We start from the raw sequence: 16,476 nt of genomic DNA on the forward strand, positions 1-16,476 counted from the left end.
TGCCATTATTTTGAGATACAAAGTTATTATTTTGAGATACTAACTCATTATTTGAAAGAAACTAACTCACTGTTTTGAGATACTAACTCACTGTTTTGAGATACTAACTCATTATCTTTGATATATTTCATTATTTTGAGATGTCTTTTGTTTTGAGATACTTAGTCATTATTTTGATTTTTTTGTCATTATTTCTGAGATATTACATCATTATTTTTGAAATACTAAGTTATTATTTTGAGATATTGCGTCATTATTTTGAGCTACTTAATTGTTATTTTGAGATATTATGTCATTTTTTGAGATACTAAGTTATTATTATGAGATACAAAGTTATTATTTTGAGATACTATGTTATTATTTTTGAGCTACTAAGTTATCATTTTGACTTTTAGGTCATTTTTTTTAGATATCATGTCATTATTTTGATAGGTTAAGCTATTATTTTCAAAACAAAGAACTGACGTGCACGACTCACAGTCTGAAAATCACAGGGTGCCGACCCAAAAATCACAAACTGAATAGATCAAAATGTCAGCACTCACAAATATCATATATATCAGTCTTTTAATGACACACAGTAGTGTCAAAAATGGACATGTTTTATTAGCTATTATTTTGACATATTAGGTTGTTATTTTGAGATATGCCATTATTTTGAGATACATTATAATTTTGAGATGTTATGTTGTTATTTTGATACTAAGTTATTACTTTGAGATATTATGTCCTTTTTTTTGAGATACTAACTCATTATTTTTGAAATACTTAGTCATTATGTTGAGATATTATGTCATTATTTGGAGATACTAAATCATTTGAGGAGCTTCTCTATTTTTAGATACTGTCTTTTTTCAAATAAAATCCTTTTGAGATGCTAAGTTATTATTTAAAGATAATCAGTTATTATTTTGAGGTATTATCTCATTTCTAATGACTTACAGGATCTTTTTCTTTTTTAATCACTCTGGTGAAAATGGGCTTGCACAGGTTGACCTACCCGCTGAAGGTTGGTGTGGTCCGTGGTGTCTGAGGAGTCTGAAACTGGACCGGACTGACAACTGGTCTCATGTCTGGACCTCCAACCTGCGGCTCAGTCAGTGAGAAGAGGGAAACTGCTCTTTGTGCTGCAACAGAGACACATAATCGCACTTTCTAAAAAGCTGTATAAACGAGTCTTTTTTTTGCCCGAGTGTCCCTCGGGACACGTGACACAATCACACCACAGGAGGAGCTGGCAGCAGGTAAGGTTATGGATCAAGTGTTGGCTTGAGTCTGGTGTGTTTGTCTGTGCTGTGATCGTCTTTGTGGTTGCAGGGGACACGAGGGACGGGAGGGAGACGCAGAAAAGGAACAGTGGCTGGGAAGCAGAGCAGGCGATCGTGTAGGTAGATGAAGGCACAAATCACTCCCTCTTTCCCAGGAGTGTCGTGTGACAGACGAGAGCCGAGACAACACCCGACATCCAGACAATACGTCTCACATCCACCAGGGATTTTACATTTTGTGCTTATTAATTACATTCAATGAATCCCACTTTTCTTCTTTAAATCTTGATCAATTTTGATTGGTTTAGCATTAAATGGATCAATTACATGAAGTCACTTTCTGTAAGCGGTTGTGTAACTTTCAGCCAAACCATAACAGAAAAATCCACAAAATCCCACCTGTTACATCAAGAATCTCACAGTGAGTTAAACAAACCTAATCCTGAAGCGTCTCCATCCTCACCTTCATAGGCCTTAGCAGCATTGACCAGGCTGGACCACTCCAGTCCACAGGCTGTATCTGGAAGAGGCATCAGCCCAGGATCGAGCCTCCTCAGCGGGGGAACTTTGTCTCTAACTTCTGTGAGAGACAGCTCTGAGGCAGACAGAGGCACTGAGGGACAGGAGACGAGAGCAGCTGCAGTGAGTGAACAAACCTCTACATAAAAACAAGCACATCTATGTACAGGGTTGTAGAAGTTGTGAAAGCCACAAATAACTTGTGCATAACAATGATAAAAGGATTGCTTTCACTAGGGAGCCTCTTGGATCCCCACAGAGAGAAACTTGGCAGCTAACACACTGAACACAGCATTGTTGGCAGCGAACGCTCAACACCATTTTCACAAGTTTTGTCCACCTGCCCGAAAGCAAAACGACAACAGTTGTTGCAGTTTAAACTCACCCTTCTTGCTCTGCATGTGGTTTGAGGAGACGGCATGTCTGCGCGTGGGCAGTGTGCAGGTGAAGAGTACGTCAGTGGGCGTCGTCGGATTCTCAGAGTTGGCGAAGCTGGCCTCTCTGCGCCCGCTGCACAGTGACTCATCTGAAAAGGTGCGCTGCAAGGTCCGTCTGGGAGACTACAGGGAGAAAAGTGACCAGAGATAAGAGAGCTGTGTGTGCAAATTCATCAAAGTAAGACTGTTGATTGATAACATGTTACAGTGTCAAATGTTAGTGTGTTCCTCACTGGGTCTCTCTGTGGCGTCTCTCCCACATTGTCCATAATGATCAGTTTCTTCAGGTCATCTTCGATGGTGCTTTTGTATGTCCGTCGAGGAGAACGCAGGTCCCTCAGTGAGGCTCGGAGCCGAGGCTGCCCAAAGACGTTCTTTGAGTTCGTATCCACCTGCCTGGAGAAACGAGACATGAGTACAAAAAACACAAAGGATAGTGTGTATTTTCTCCCCACACTGACCCCTAACCATTTTCACTTCCAGCCCATTTACAGGTCAGTATTTTAGAGGCTGGTTTCAGGCCCAAACGCACTGGAGACAATCATGGTTTCTATTAATGTAATCTGTTCCATGTTTACATTAATTCCCAATTTATAACTGAGGTGACCTGAGCATCATTTTGTATTCACCAATAATAAGAACTAGAGAATTCGCTCCATTTCAAAGCTTAATCATAATGATTTTAGGATGAGCTTCATACTCAAGACACGACGTCATGGTTTATTCTGCAGGTCAGTGAGGTAAAATGAAGTCAGTAGAGAGTTTGAGATGCAATTTCAGAGTGTGCTCAGTGAAACTCAAAATATTTAAACATTTGTGATGTTCCAGTAACTGAATGTCAGTTGTGGAGACAAAAAACTAAATAGGGTGAAGACACCTCACCTTCATTAGTGAAGATAATGTCTCTTAATAGTGCCTTCAGACCACTCAAAACGCATACACACTACAGAGCCACATTCACCCATTCACACACTCATTCATACACCGGTGGCCGAGCCCAGACCACCTGCTACTCAGTTTAAAATTCATACACAATCACACACTACTGGCACACACGCTGGGAGCAATTTGGGTTTCAGTATGTCGCCCAAGGATCCTTCGACATGTGGACTGAAGGAGTCAGGGATCGAACTATTGATCTTCCGATATGTGGACGACCCACTCTACCTCCTGAGCCACAGCCGCCCTCAAAGCTGCTCATTTGAAGCTCTCAGTTACTAACTTACTTCTTGTTGTTGCTCTCAGAGGAGGTTGCATTTGAAGGCGACGGGCTGCTGTCCTCGTTCTGCCAAGCGCTTGGCCTGCTCTTCCCATAAAAGGCCTTGGGGGCGGAGCTGGACAGAGGGATGGAGCTCAGCTGAGCTGAAGTAGGTGTCGTCGTAGCGGCTCGGACGGGCCGGGCTTTCTCGGCTGTTGGAGTCTTGTAACCCTGCGGTGTGTAGGCCCTGAAAGGACGGAGAAGGCACACAGATACATATGTAATTAATACATCACAATCTAGTGTAATACAGGAGGGAAAGCCTTTTTATAAACTGTTGAAAAAAAAGCTAGTGAAGAAGGTTCTCAGAGGCAGCGACTTTAGTATAATTAATTCACTCAACATCTTTACAGAGGGTGGGCAATGTCTGCTTGTCTACCCTTCTTTTCACAGGAAAAGATTAATATCATTAACTCAACAGACAATGTCACAGATAGATGATGCAATGTACATTAACAAAATCAAAAAGAACAAGATATTAAGATCACAGGAAGGGACATGCAGGGAAAATAATTTTCTCCAGCTGAACTAAAAATTTATAAAAGATTAATTCTGTGCTAAAATAAAGCATTTTACATTATATGGTTTAATTATTTGCCCCTTTGCAGGATCAATTCCAATATTACAAGTCACAAAAAGATCTACCTCTTGTCAGCGAGTTAAAGGAACAGTTCAACATTTTGGGGAATAGGCAAAAATCAGCCGACCAGTGAGCTTTAGTGGATGAAAAGTGGGTGATTTTTTTGTTAAATTTGGACAGAGCCAGACTAGCTGTTTCCCCATTTCCAGTCTTTGTGCTAAGCTAAGCTAACCATCTGCTGGCTGTAGCTGATATGAGAGAGTTACTGACCTCTTCATCAACTCTGGAAAAGAAAGCCAATAAGCATCCTTCCCAAAATATGGAACGACTCCTTTAGGAAAGAGGACCTAATAATCATGTGATTGAGTGATCCTCTGGCGTGTAAGTCTGCCATTAACAGATACTTAGTTCTGCTCACAGAAGGTAAACTGAGTTTGTTTTTTGTTTTTTTTTACTACTCTTTGTGTTTGTCTTTCTACACAAGCATAATTTATTCTCGTAGCACGCATCTTCCTTTCCTCCTTTTCATTGATCAGGCAATGAAGACAGAGTGTGCAATTAAGTGGAGGTAGTGTTGTCTGTATCACACAGCAGATACTATGCTACTGACTGCTGATACAACACCACTGACAGCAAAGGTAAACAGCAGAAGAGTAATGAACTACAACTGCTATCATCTATCACCCAATAACATCTACTGTAATAATGTGACCAAAACAAAACCCCCACATCTGTTTAACTGTGCACAATACCTGTGATGAATCATCTGTGTCCTAAAGCCTTTTGTTTTAAATTTATGTCTATATTTTGATGACGGTCTGACACACCCCAGGCACAGACTGCAACACCAGAGTCGATGGCGCTCAGGGTTTAAACACAGATTGTTTTAATCCAGCACAGAGCGGTCGAAGCCTGTGCATGTTTGTGTTTTGTGCCTGCATGCGTTTACGATGTGGGGGAGGCAAGTGCACCAGCAGAAGAGATCACATGATGATCTGTATGTTTCACAAGGATTAGGCTGCTTTAATCCTTAATGTACCCTTTAATGATAGATTTGCATGTTGTTTGAAAAGGATCTGGTGAACGCTGCTGCTTCATCATACACGAAAGATTCCTCAAATTATTACCAAGTACACATATTCTCCATTAAGCTCGGCAGTGTTAAAGATTTATGAATGTAAAGCAACACTCAGCGCAGATCTGCCATGTCATTCATTGAGGTTAATGTTAGTTAATATTAGCTTCATAAAAAATGCCATAAAAGATGCATCTCATCAGTGAGTCGTTCTCTTACCTGGGTTTGAGAGCATCCATTTTATCAGCGCTGGAGCCAGGAGGCGGGAATGTCCTGGTCCGGTACCCTTTGTTCTGATTGGCCGCAGCTGGTATGATGGGCGAAGACTCCCGTCTCCTCGCTTCTCCGCTGCCACTGCTGCCACCACTGCTCCTTCCCACGGACAGCTCCTGGACGCCACTGTAGGCGGCAAAGCCATGCATAGGCTTGAGGGATTGGCTGTTGGACATGTTTCCGTGGCGAGCGTTGTTGTAATGAGTCGAGGCATCGATGCCGCTGTCGTTAGACCCCCCCTTGTTGAGAAGGTCTGGGTCGGGGTCGGCTGGGTCACCGAGGCAACCCCCGCCTCCTCGCTCTCCTCCAGCTCCTCCGTCAAACCAGCGCTCGTCGCTGTGGCTGCTGGAGGCGTTACTGGACAGAGTGTTACTGCTGGAGTGGCTGGAGTACTGAGTCTCGCCCTGCAGAGGACACAAGGAAACATTCAGACACACTCACAGTGGCCAAGAAAATGGGTAAATAAAACTGGGCGGTGATGAGTCTGACCTTCGAGTGTCTGTTTGGAGAGTCTTTCCCTGCGACATCCTGTCTGGTTATTCTCCTCTGCCCCCCTCCGCCACCACCCAGTCCTCGAGACGACGGTGCTGGGACATGCCAGAGGGGTTCTAGACAGAAAACACACACAGACACTCGCAGGATTAAAGAAAATTATACTGAACCTCCATGGTTGGCAAAGAGGATTAAATACTTATGGCACATTTAAACAGTGACCTCCACCCACCCACAAAATCACACTCCGTTATCTCTACTGTACAACACACACATTTTGACACAATATAGAGACCATGAATGTAGTTAAAGATAAGTCTGTAATAAATTCTTTTTGGCCACATATCACCACCTTTTAGGTTGATATGGTGAACGTGTTAGGAAACGGTTGCCTGTTTACACATCAAACAGATACAGGGTAACATTATGATTCATTTGGAGTCCTGTTTTTGGCCACCTGATCAATGAGTCCAACATTTACCCTCTTTTACTGTTGTTTTTCTACCAACTCCAGAGAAGAGTATCTGCTCCAGTATGTTCACCAGATAAGTCGCTAACTGTGTCTGTCAGTTGTTCGGTGATGAGCGAGTACTGTACAGTGAGTTCAAAGAGCTTTTTTTCCCTGAAAACAGCTGCTTGCTGTGACTGAAAACATTGATGAGAGGTTGAATATATTTTGAGGAACAACACTAAACTAGCCAAAACACCAAAACAAAGAGCTTAAAATCCCTAAAGCTCTACTGAGCTGAGGGGAGCTGCTGAGTCAGGTGATAATTCTCTTTGTTTTGTGAAGGTGGTGTACCTGTTTTGCAGCGCTCGATGGTGCTGTCCTGACTGGTGAAGCCTGAGGAAGACTCCCCGCTGGAGGTGATGTCCACACTGAGGTGGGGCTCATACGGCAGCAGGGAGCGCTGTCCTGCTCCATATCTACACAGACGGATCACAGGAGGGGGGACAGCAGTTGATTAATTAACACATTCATGCTACTGTCTGTCATATACGAAATAAGTAACACATGTGGGTTAATTAGATGCAGTCATACATATTCATACAGTGGTACCCACACACACACACGCACACAGAGGATAATGTTAACTAAAACATGCACAATACACTAAAATAACACTCCAAAGCAAGCCTTAAAAATGTAGAGTTTGGATTTAAATTTCAGTTTCTGTTTTGCATCCTGATGGCAGCTGAATAAAAGACATTTCTCCTGTTGGGCGAGATGTTATCAACCTCCACACAGTGAGGAAGAGCCGCCCACACAACAGATCCTTCCTCGAGGAGACAGTGTGTTCATACACGCCTTGCTGCAGACCTGAACACATTATTCATCCTCGTCTTACCAACAGATATAATCCACCCTCTAAGCAGCAAAACAGTTGTTAACATCAGACATGTTTAATCGAGGATCAAAGGAGGAGAGCTCGGAGAACAGAAGACCACACACACCTGTCGGGGGAGGGTTTGTAGCGCACGAAGGGGCCCGGTGTGATTCCAGGCGGCCCCATTGTGGCGAGGTTGACCAGGCCTGAGGAGGGCGAGGAGAAGCTGGCTGAGGGGTTTCTGTAGGGCAGTACTCTGTCGCCTCCTGCAGGAGACAGACTGTAGTGGTTCTCTGGGTAGCTCACCGGCCTGCTGGACGACCAACAGAAAAACAATCAGATCACAGCAAGGTGAAGCAGGCCAGTAAGGCTGCTACAAGAGTATGCATAATCTAAATCTACATAAAGTGAGAAACATGCTGCAAAAGTAAAGAGTTTTCGTCAGACCTGGTCAGGATCTGTTTAAATATATTCATTCCTTTAGAAGACTATCCTCAACAAAGTACTGAAAGGTCGAACACTTATAACCTACTGAGCCTTTGCAAACTGGATTGTTAGTTTTTACAGAGGAGCACCACATTTAAAGGTCAAGTGTGTAGGATTTAATGGTATCTGGAGGTGAGGTTGCAGAACTGAAACTTCTCCCCTGTGTCAAGTGTGTAGGAGAACTATGGTGGCCGACCAACATGCAGAAATACCCCTGCCTACAGCCAGGAGTAGATATGTGCACTCTGGGCTGCTGTAGAAACATGATGGTGCAACATGGTGTGGAAGAGGACCTGCTCCGTATGCAGATATAAATATTTTAAGGTAGCGAAAACAATGATTCCTAGTTTTACGTGATTCTAAACTGATGGGAGCATAGTTATGAATATTATATACAATTTCTGTCAATCGATAACGCTCAATCCTACACACTGGACCTTTAAAGTACTGGTGAAAATTACGTTACAAACCTCAGTTAATCAATATCAGATCATCTTGATAAATAAGATGCAAATATGGATGCTGCTGATAATAGCAGTATACTTCTCTGGAGCTCACCTCTTGAGGTGCTGTGGCTCCCTGTAGGGAGCAGGCATCTGGTTCTTGTATGGGCGTGGCAGTGGATGAGGTGGGGGACCCATCGGAGCCCAGCGCTGTGGGTTGGGGGCACTGTGGAGTCCCGGAGGAATAGGTGGGCTGTCCCATCGCCACATGGGGCGAGGGGATGGTCGGTAGCCTGCCGCTAGAGGTTCAGGTTCTGGCTTCTGCTCCATGGTCTTCATCTCATACTCCTCTGTGCAGCCCCTGACGAGACAGAAGGAGAAAGGGACGTCCAGCACAAATTAATCAAATGCTTGACACAGCCGTCATCCACAGATTTTGATCCTCAGCTCAGTAAAACACAGTGATGAGCAGCAGCGTCCTCTCTGAAGACCTGAACTACAGCTGAACCAGAACTGAGGCTTCTGTGTTGAGTTCAGTGTGAAAACTGGTCAATAAATCTTTATTTATCAGCTAAAGAAACAACTCTCATCTGAAATATAATCGTGCTAGCCTCCAGCTTGATATCCAGCACATATCTTTTACACATCATCATTATTTCATTCATACAGCCTATTACAGAAGGGCAAGAGGCATCAAATATGCATAGAGGATGTATTCAAGACGAGACAAATGCCGAGAGGAAGAGAAAGGAGATGAGGGAGAGAGAAGGGCGGCCATGACAGTGGAGGAATGGTGTCAAAGTGAAACAAGGCAGGAGTAGGCTTAAAGAAAAAAAAAACTTTAAGAGAAACAAACACAACACAGCAAAGATTTAAATAAGAGAGAAGAGTTTTTCTGAGGCTGCAGCCGGCTAAGTTTTAAAGCTACAGTTTACAACCACAAACATGATGAAATACAGCTTTCATGGGTATATAACAAGAGAGTTACTCAGCAGTCATCAAAGCAGACGTGCTCACCATCCAATCGCTAAAAAATGCAATTCTTACAGAAACCTAACAAATATCAAAAGTTTTTGAGACCAAATCCCAGCATGGATTTTTTTATGGCGTTCCTCAAGGTCTTAGTGTGTTAATGTGGTATTTTGGATGGAATTTGATCAATTCTCAAGGGGTCAAAAATGTTTAAATTTAGCATTTGTGTAACAAATGGTACCAACCCAAAAATTGAAGAGGCACTAATGAGACATAATTGAGCAGGAGAATGGCCATCATATCATAGCCCCTAAACATTCAACTTTCAAACTTTGAAGAGGTCCCTAACCAAAACACAATGTTCAATACAGATTTATGGCTAGAAAAACTTCATGCACAGTGCTGAGGTGAATCTCAGATTAATCTTTTGGGTTCCAGCTCTCAGCTCAGATTATGTATTCCACTTCTATGTGACGTGTACTGTTGACCTGTTATCCCCCCCTATAGACCCACTACTCTTTGGGACGTTTATGGGTGTGTACCCCAACACACTCAGCTGAGGTCGGGGCTTTATAAAAAGGCAGCGACCAGGTGCCAGACTGTGGGCAGCAGGCATTTAAGAGACACAGCGCGGAAAAAGTGCAAATATAGCAAGGCGAAACAACAAACAAGATTGTATCTGGGGCTGGCTTTTACTTTTATTCTCACTGGTGAGCTTGTTTCCCTATGAAAGATATGTTGATGTAGTTTTGTGAGCAGAAATGATGAAGTTCATTAATTTGGGTGAACTGTTTCTAGCATATTTAACCTGGATTCATTGTAGAGCCTGCTCAGACTAAACTCTCTTATCTACTCTGCTACAAGAATGTGAAACATCATCAAATAAAAGCTGAAGAGATGTAAACACAACGCACACACACATTCGAACACTAGCACAAACAGATGATAATCACTAATCAGTGAACATCAACACAACACATGGTCAAGACGCTTGGATCAATCAAGAAATACTAACTCAACCAACATCAACACAGTTACACAGCAGCAGTACAAACCTTAGAGAGAGCAGAGCCTACCAACGTTGACATGCAGTGTTTCTTCCATCACACTGGAGGAGGTGACACAGCTGGAGCGCCCCAAAACACACACACACGTGGTCAAACACACTACAGCATCACATCTTGCCTTCAGTGTATCCGTCCATCTTGTGTGAGCACGAGTCGGAGCAGAAAGGGAAAAACCACTTCCAACTCTAGTTTCTCTTTCTTTCTCTCCTCCACCCACCTCTCTCACTCTCGGTGGTGTTGAGACACGTCGTCCTCACCGAGCGCTTCTCTGCCTCTCCAACTCGATAAACCCTGCCTCTCTCTATCTCTCCATCCCTCCCTCTTTTCTGTCCTTTTCATTCGCACAGGGCATGCATTTTTAATTAATCACTTCCACTCCTTTATTTATTTATTTATTTATTTTTTGTGGTCTCCATTTTTTTTTCCCCCTGCAGATTCCAGGCCTTAATCTCATGCAATCTGCTTGCTTGGCACACAACGACAAACGAGTTAGAGAGAGAGGGAAAGAGAAAGAGAGGGGGGAAGAGTGAAATACAAGACTCTAATTATCAACTGCTACTTGAGAGTGTGTGTGTGTGTGTGTGTGTGTGTGTGTGTGTGTGTGTGTCAAAGGGATTTAAGTTGGTGTAATTAAACTGCCTCCAACATTAAAGATATCTAACCACTGTGCGATCACACAGCCAGCCACAATTACTGTATTTAAAAGCTCTGGTTCTCAGTCAGAAACACACACACACACACATGCGCGCGCGCACACACACACACACACACAGACACACACACACACACAGACACACACACACACACAAACACTGTGGTTATTTCTTCACCTCCGTAACTGTTCTGTAACACCACATCAACGTCTCATAAGGCCTCGTTATTCTGTCTTTGTCAAGGCTGTGTGTGTAGATGAAAGGTTGGAAAAGGATGACGGCAGGGAAAAGAAATAGATTGTGGGAGGAGGGGAAACAAGGCTGAGCGAGATGAGACGAGATATGAAGGAGGGAGAGACAAAGAAAGGCAGATTTTGGTTAATTCCCGTTAAACAAATGCTTCTTTCTTTTTTGCCTCATTCCGCCTATTTCCTCTCGAACCACACATCGTTCTTTCTCTCTGTTCGCTCGCTTCCTCTTTTCACACACTCCCACACAAAATCCTCTCAGAACATTGGAGTCTGGCCACTACCGCTTCCATGCTTATGTGTGTGCACGCTCACTCTGGCTCGCTGTTGTCCTTCCACTACTGCCTGCTAACACTCAGCAGAGCCGTCACCTGCTGCCTCAACATCTGTATTCACCACGGCTGTTTAGAAATGAATCATTAGTTCAGCTTCAAAGAGGTCTCAACACACCTGCGAGGCCCCCCCTCTTCATACGGAGGAATGATGACCACTTTGACTGTGACCGACGTCCTCAGCAGGTCAATCATCTGCTCATGAGTCAGCGTGACCGCGGCCACCTTGCAAATCTCCACCAAACGGCTGCCCTGTCTCAGTCCCGCCTGCCAGGCAAAGCCGTATTCCTCCACCTGCATCGGAAAACCATCAAAAAAAGAAAGTCTTAAAACAAACCAGTTATGTGCAGCCAAGAATCTTCATAGACGAGTATTTGAGATCTGGCGTGGCAGATGGTCATCTGACGGTACCTCAGCCACAGTGCCGTCCAGGCGAACATGGAAGCCCAGTTGTCCCAGTCCATTTCTTCTCAGAGTCATATCCACCGTCTCACATCCCACGGTCAACGACTGGCCAAGGAGAGGACATGATGTTAGTAAAAAAAAAAATTAAAATTGCAGTGTCATCATCTTAAACAAAGCAAACATCATGAAACAGCCTGAAAGAGGAATTAAATCTGCATGAAGCGCATTAAATACTGAAATCCATCAATTATATAATCACACAAATTAAGAGGTGACATCACCTAAAACTATGCATGTATTTGGCACTTCCAGAAAGATGAACTTATTTTTAAATATTTTGTTTTCTGTTGGATTAACACAAAGCTCACTAGTCGAGGAAATCTCCTTTTCCCAGCATTTAATTCAACAAATTTTACAGGGATTATCATGATACGTCTTTCATCAGCCAGCACATGCTGTCACACCACTTCACTGAGAAAGTGAGTGACAGTGTATGTTTGCATGGAGAACCTTCATGCAATCACTCTACAATACTTGAGTTCATATTCTAATATGAATATAATGGGCCTGGGTTACACTTTTGAGGGTTATCAGCTTTGAGCCGGCACATTATTCAGGGCCATTCAACAGAACACTTGCTACTTCTTGTAATTATCATCACAGTTGCTGCCTTTAAAAAGTCTTTAATTTCATAGTTTCCAGGATGCTTGGGAAAACTTTCAGGAAATTAAAAACATTCCCAACTGTGGAAATCCTCTGAGCTTGATGCCTCAAAGCAGATGTAAGAGAACAGAGGTGTTCCGGATAAAACTGTAATGAATGACATATTAACTAAACGCAGACTTGACAGAGAATGATTTAAGTCTTAAGGTGGTCTGAGGACAAACTTTTGTACTGTGGCATGATCTCCCACATTTAAGTGTATCAAACAAAAGCAGTGAAAAGGAAACCTGCAAGTAAGTGGGTCAGAGGGAGATGCAAATATTTAAAAAAAAAAAAAAAAAAAAAAAATCAGCTTTGACTCAACACATTTATCAGGCCTCAAGCGTACATACAATGCCTTTGGTGAGAATCTTGAATATGAATATAACTGTTTACATCCTACTACACGCTACAGTCTAATATAATCTTATATAACATAAGTAACATAATAATGTTACTCGGTCTGCATACGTTCATCTACGGAATATTAATCATCTCCGCCTGTCACTTGCCCCTCAGAGTGCTGCTATCCTCATTCATTCTTTGGTTACATCTCGTATTGATGATTGCAATTGTGTCCTCTTTAGTCTCCCTCTCAAGTGTCTTCATAAACTCGAGTTGGTTCAGAATTCTGCCGCCTGTATCATTACCAGAACCCCCTCCATAGATCATATCACTCCTGTTCTTCAGCAACTTCCTGACTTCCTGTTAAATATTGCATCGATTTCAAGATTCTCCTTCTCACTTTTAAGGCCCCTTCATATCTACACACACTCACGTACTCTTAGATCCTCTTCTGCACTCACATCACTATCTGCCTGCTTGACTATCATGGGTTCTAGAGTCTTCGGCCGTTCCCTACCTCTCTACACATGAACTGGAACAAGCTCTGAACTCTCACCTTTAACCTCTGCACCATCTCCCTGATGTCCTGTGCACAGCCCTCAGGTACTCGCACAGCGATGTGGTCTCCTCTACCGTAGAAGATCTTCAGCGCCAGCCGCTCCGGTGTCCAGCCAATCACGTCCGCACAGAAACAGTTAAACACCACCTCTTTGGTGGAGCAGTCAGTCAGGAGGACGTATTCAGCTGATAAACCCAAGGCACAGGGGAGCTCCGCCCCACCGCCACTGAAGTCTTGGGCCTGGACCCTCCAGGCGACAGCCCCTGCAGCTCCCAGCTCCGCTCCCTCTCTCGCCTTGGAGCGCTCCCGTTTTTTAGATGCGAGGGAGATGAGGTTGTTGAGCTTACCGGCTGAGTCAAGGGGCGTGCTGCTGACATAGTTCTCAGCCAGGTCACGGAGGTACTCCTGCCGCGTTCGTGTTGCCATAGTGTGGAACTTCTCTGACTTGTGTGCTGCGGTTTCTGCATTGATAACTTTGGCAAGAAGGAAGTTACGGAAGGTTTCTGGGTCACGGAAGGTGACGCCGCTGGGGATGGGTGGGCCGAAGGGAGGCACATCCTTCATTCTTGTCACAGCAACACTGAAAGAAGAATGTGAAACAGATTTGAAGTGTAAGAAACTATTTTAGTCATGACTCTGTGTATATGAACATGTCCTTGTTCTGTTTAAGACATTTACCTGTAGCAGGTGCCTTCAGAGCAGGGGTTATGCACACGGACAATGACAAAGACGTGCTGGAAGTGTGAGCGGATATTCTGTGGGGTGAAAGGCAACGCTCCCGGCTCCTGAAAGATTATGGTGACAATGTCGTTCCCTATGTGCCTCTTTCTCAGGAGCTGAGGGACAAGAGAGGAGAGATAAAAAATGACAAGTTAATAAAAATTAGCTAACACAAACTGGCACCAACACAACTGACAATAGAAAGAGTCTAACAAGGGAAACGAGAGATTGAGACGCTCACTACGAGACACCAAACAGCAGCTCTTTATGTAATTTGTTTTTCGGATTCTGTGTGGGCTATTTGTGTCTGTGTGTGTATGTGCTGGTTTGTCCGTCTATCTGTGTTCGTGTAGGAGACGTGGCACAGAGTCCAAGCTGTGTCTGTGGTGCAGTGCTTGCCAATCCTCTCTTCATCTGCAGAGGGAAGTGTGAAAGTACCAATTATGTAATCCAGCCCACTGTTTGGCCACAGATACACACATTCTCCAGCATGGTGCCTCAGGAGCATCCTTCACTCGCACTGAGACTGCAAGCTCTGAAATTTGGATTATTGTGCCTGATGTAGTGGTTATAAACATTAACTATAACTGATGGAGGAAAGATGTTTGTTGTATCTTACATCTGGCATCTTCATCTATTTTACCATCCATTCTACACACAACTAAATACAGCTGATATGCAAGATTCAACAGGTATTTACTGCACATTTAACCACTGGTCATACAAGGTAAGTGTGCAGGCCTAGCTGGTGTTCTCCTTCTCTCTTCTGAGTGCAAGAGCCTCCACAGTATGTTTATTTCTACTTCACTCCTATTGCATCCGCTTCTGCACCACAGGTTATATTTAATGTCAGATGCTGCCACCTAGAGGTTCATCTGAGCAAGTAAATGTGCTGGCTACTGCAGTCTCTAAACCTCTGGATGGAGTTATTGTGCCATTTATAAAATTACATTTTCTGATTTAATAGCTGACACTAATATGAACTGTTCAAACACACTTATAATCGACTTTATTTAAAAAATGTAACCCTCACATTTCTTGTTTACTTACCATTTACAAGATGTTTAAGAAGGTCATGTAAAAAAAGCTTGTTTGTAATAACAAACAATGAATTGCTGCGGGGATAGTAAAAAAGTATGGCTCTCCGATTCACAATCTTTGTTGATATTTGAGGAGGAACAAATGACTTCCCCACACTGTACACTAATCCTGAGCACCCACAGGGCCTGTCTGAGCACATGTGTTCACCCGTGTGAGCCTCTCATGCAAAACGCTTACTATTAAAAATACCCACACGCAAAAAATGTTATCTTACACACAGGTCAGTGACACACACGCAGAACATGCTGCAAACATACAGCACCCTGGAGAATGTGTAGGAAGGCAGCCTTATTTTAAGAAAAAAAAGAGGGAGAAAATAAAGACACTACTCACTACTGAACCCCACCCATCTGATCCAGTTAAAGAACAAGAGGCAGTGAGAGAGCAAGAAGAAAAAGCCAGTGAGTAGGAAAGGACAGAGAACAAAGACTATAAAACATGAGAGGCTGAATAAAAAAGAAAAGAGACTCTACATGAAGAGGGTGACACAAGTCATGAGTTTCCACTCTATGAATTCTTGCTGTTGGTTTACGACCCGGAGCAAACAGAGGAGGCTTTAACTAACAACCACAGACCGACTCTGGGTGACAAGAAAGGAAAGTTGTGGATGTATTTTTCAGCTGTATGCACCACACCATGACCTCACGAGACACAACATACAATAAGAGGATGCTGTTAAGCTCTCACCTGCTGTGGGTTGTTGGGCATGTAGGGCAGCATGGTGGACACGTGGAACATGACCTCGTAGCCCTGGTAGGTAGTGTACAGGGAGTGGGTGCCTGTGGAGTCCGCTGGAGAGAGATATTTTAAGTTCAGGTCAGATGTTGTTAACTTCAGATTTAGAGTCCAAACACTTAATCGTACAAACAGATGTTTTTCCAGGGATCATGATGATGCCAAAACTTTCATGTTGCTTGTTCTGGGGTTGTGACACTTGGCCTGATTATCACTGTTACGTATCACTGCAGGCTTCATCTGTCTTTTACAGTAATGGATTTTGTCCCTTTAAAAAGACAGTTAAAGTGCAGTGTGTACAAATCTGGTAATTCAAATTTTGGTCGAAGAACCTATGTTTTAATGTCACAATGCTATTTCCCAAAGCCCTCTAAAACTGTTTTGCCATATGACTTGATGTAGGTTTCTGCATGATGCCATTGCGACATTTAAAACTCCTCACCTGCCTTATGTGCCTCTTCATGACTGAGCCAAGCTT

The 16,476-nt window shown here is 43.4% G+C and overlaps 1 protein-coding gene across 5 annotated transcripts in view; it reads right to left on the reverse strand.

Moving 5' to 3' along the window:
• sipa1l3 (signal-induced proliferation-associated 1 like 3) overlaps positions 1-16,476 on the reverse strand; it is an 82,472-nt gene that overhangs the window by 6,172 nt on the left and 59,824 nt on the right. For 4 of the 5 annotated variants that reach the window (XM_049576225.1, XM_049576226.1, XM_049576223.1 and 1 more), the window contains 15 exons: positions 15,951-16,054; positions 14,121-14,278; positions 13,440-14,022; positions 11,843-11,941; positions 11,550-11,725; positions 8,275-8,520; positions 7,358-7,543; positions 6,705-6,829; positions 5,900-6,018; positions 5,357-5,814; positions 3,451-3,669; positions 2,458-2,620; positions 2,173-2,347; positions 1,732-1,881; positions 1,001-1,127 (listed from right to left, as the gene is read on the reverse strand). In XM_049576225.1, coding sequence (XP_049432182.1) covers positions 1,001-1,127; positions 1,732-1,881; positions 2,173-2,347; positions 2,458-2,620; positions 3,451-3,669; positions 5,357-5,814; positions 5,900-6,018; positions 6,705-6,829; positions 7,358-7,543; positions 8,275-8,520; positions 11,550-11,725; positions 11,843-11,941; positions 13,440-14,022; positions 14,121-14,278; positions 15,951-16,054 — 3,088 coding nt within the window. The remainder of the gene's footprint in view (positions 1-1,000; positions 1,128-1,731; positions 1,882-2,172; positions 2,348-2,457; positions 2,621-3,450; positions 3,670-5,356; positions 5,815-5,899; positions 6,019-6,704; positions 6,830-7,357; positions 7,544-8,274; positions 8,521-11,549; positions 11,726-11,842; positions 11,942-13,439; positions 14,023-14,120; positions 14,279-15,950; positions 16,055-16,476) is intronic. The other variant, XM_049576228.1, reaches the window with a different exon arrangement.

This window comes from Epinephelus fuscoguttatus, linkage group LG5 (assembly GCF_011397635.1).
Source record: "Epinephelus fuscoguttatus linkage group LG5, E.fuscoguttatus.final_Chr_v1".
Lineage (NCBI taxonomy): Eukaryota > Metazoa > Chordata > Actinopteri > Perciformes > Serranidae > Epinephelus > Epinephelus fuscoguttatus.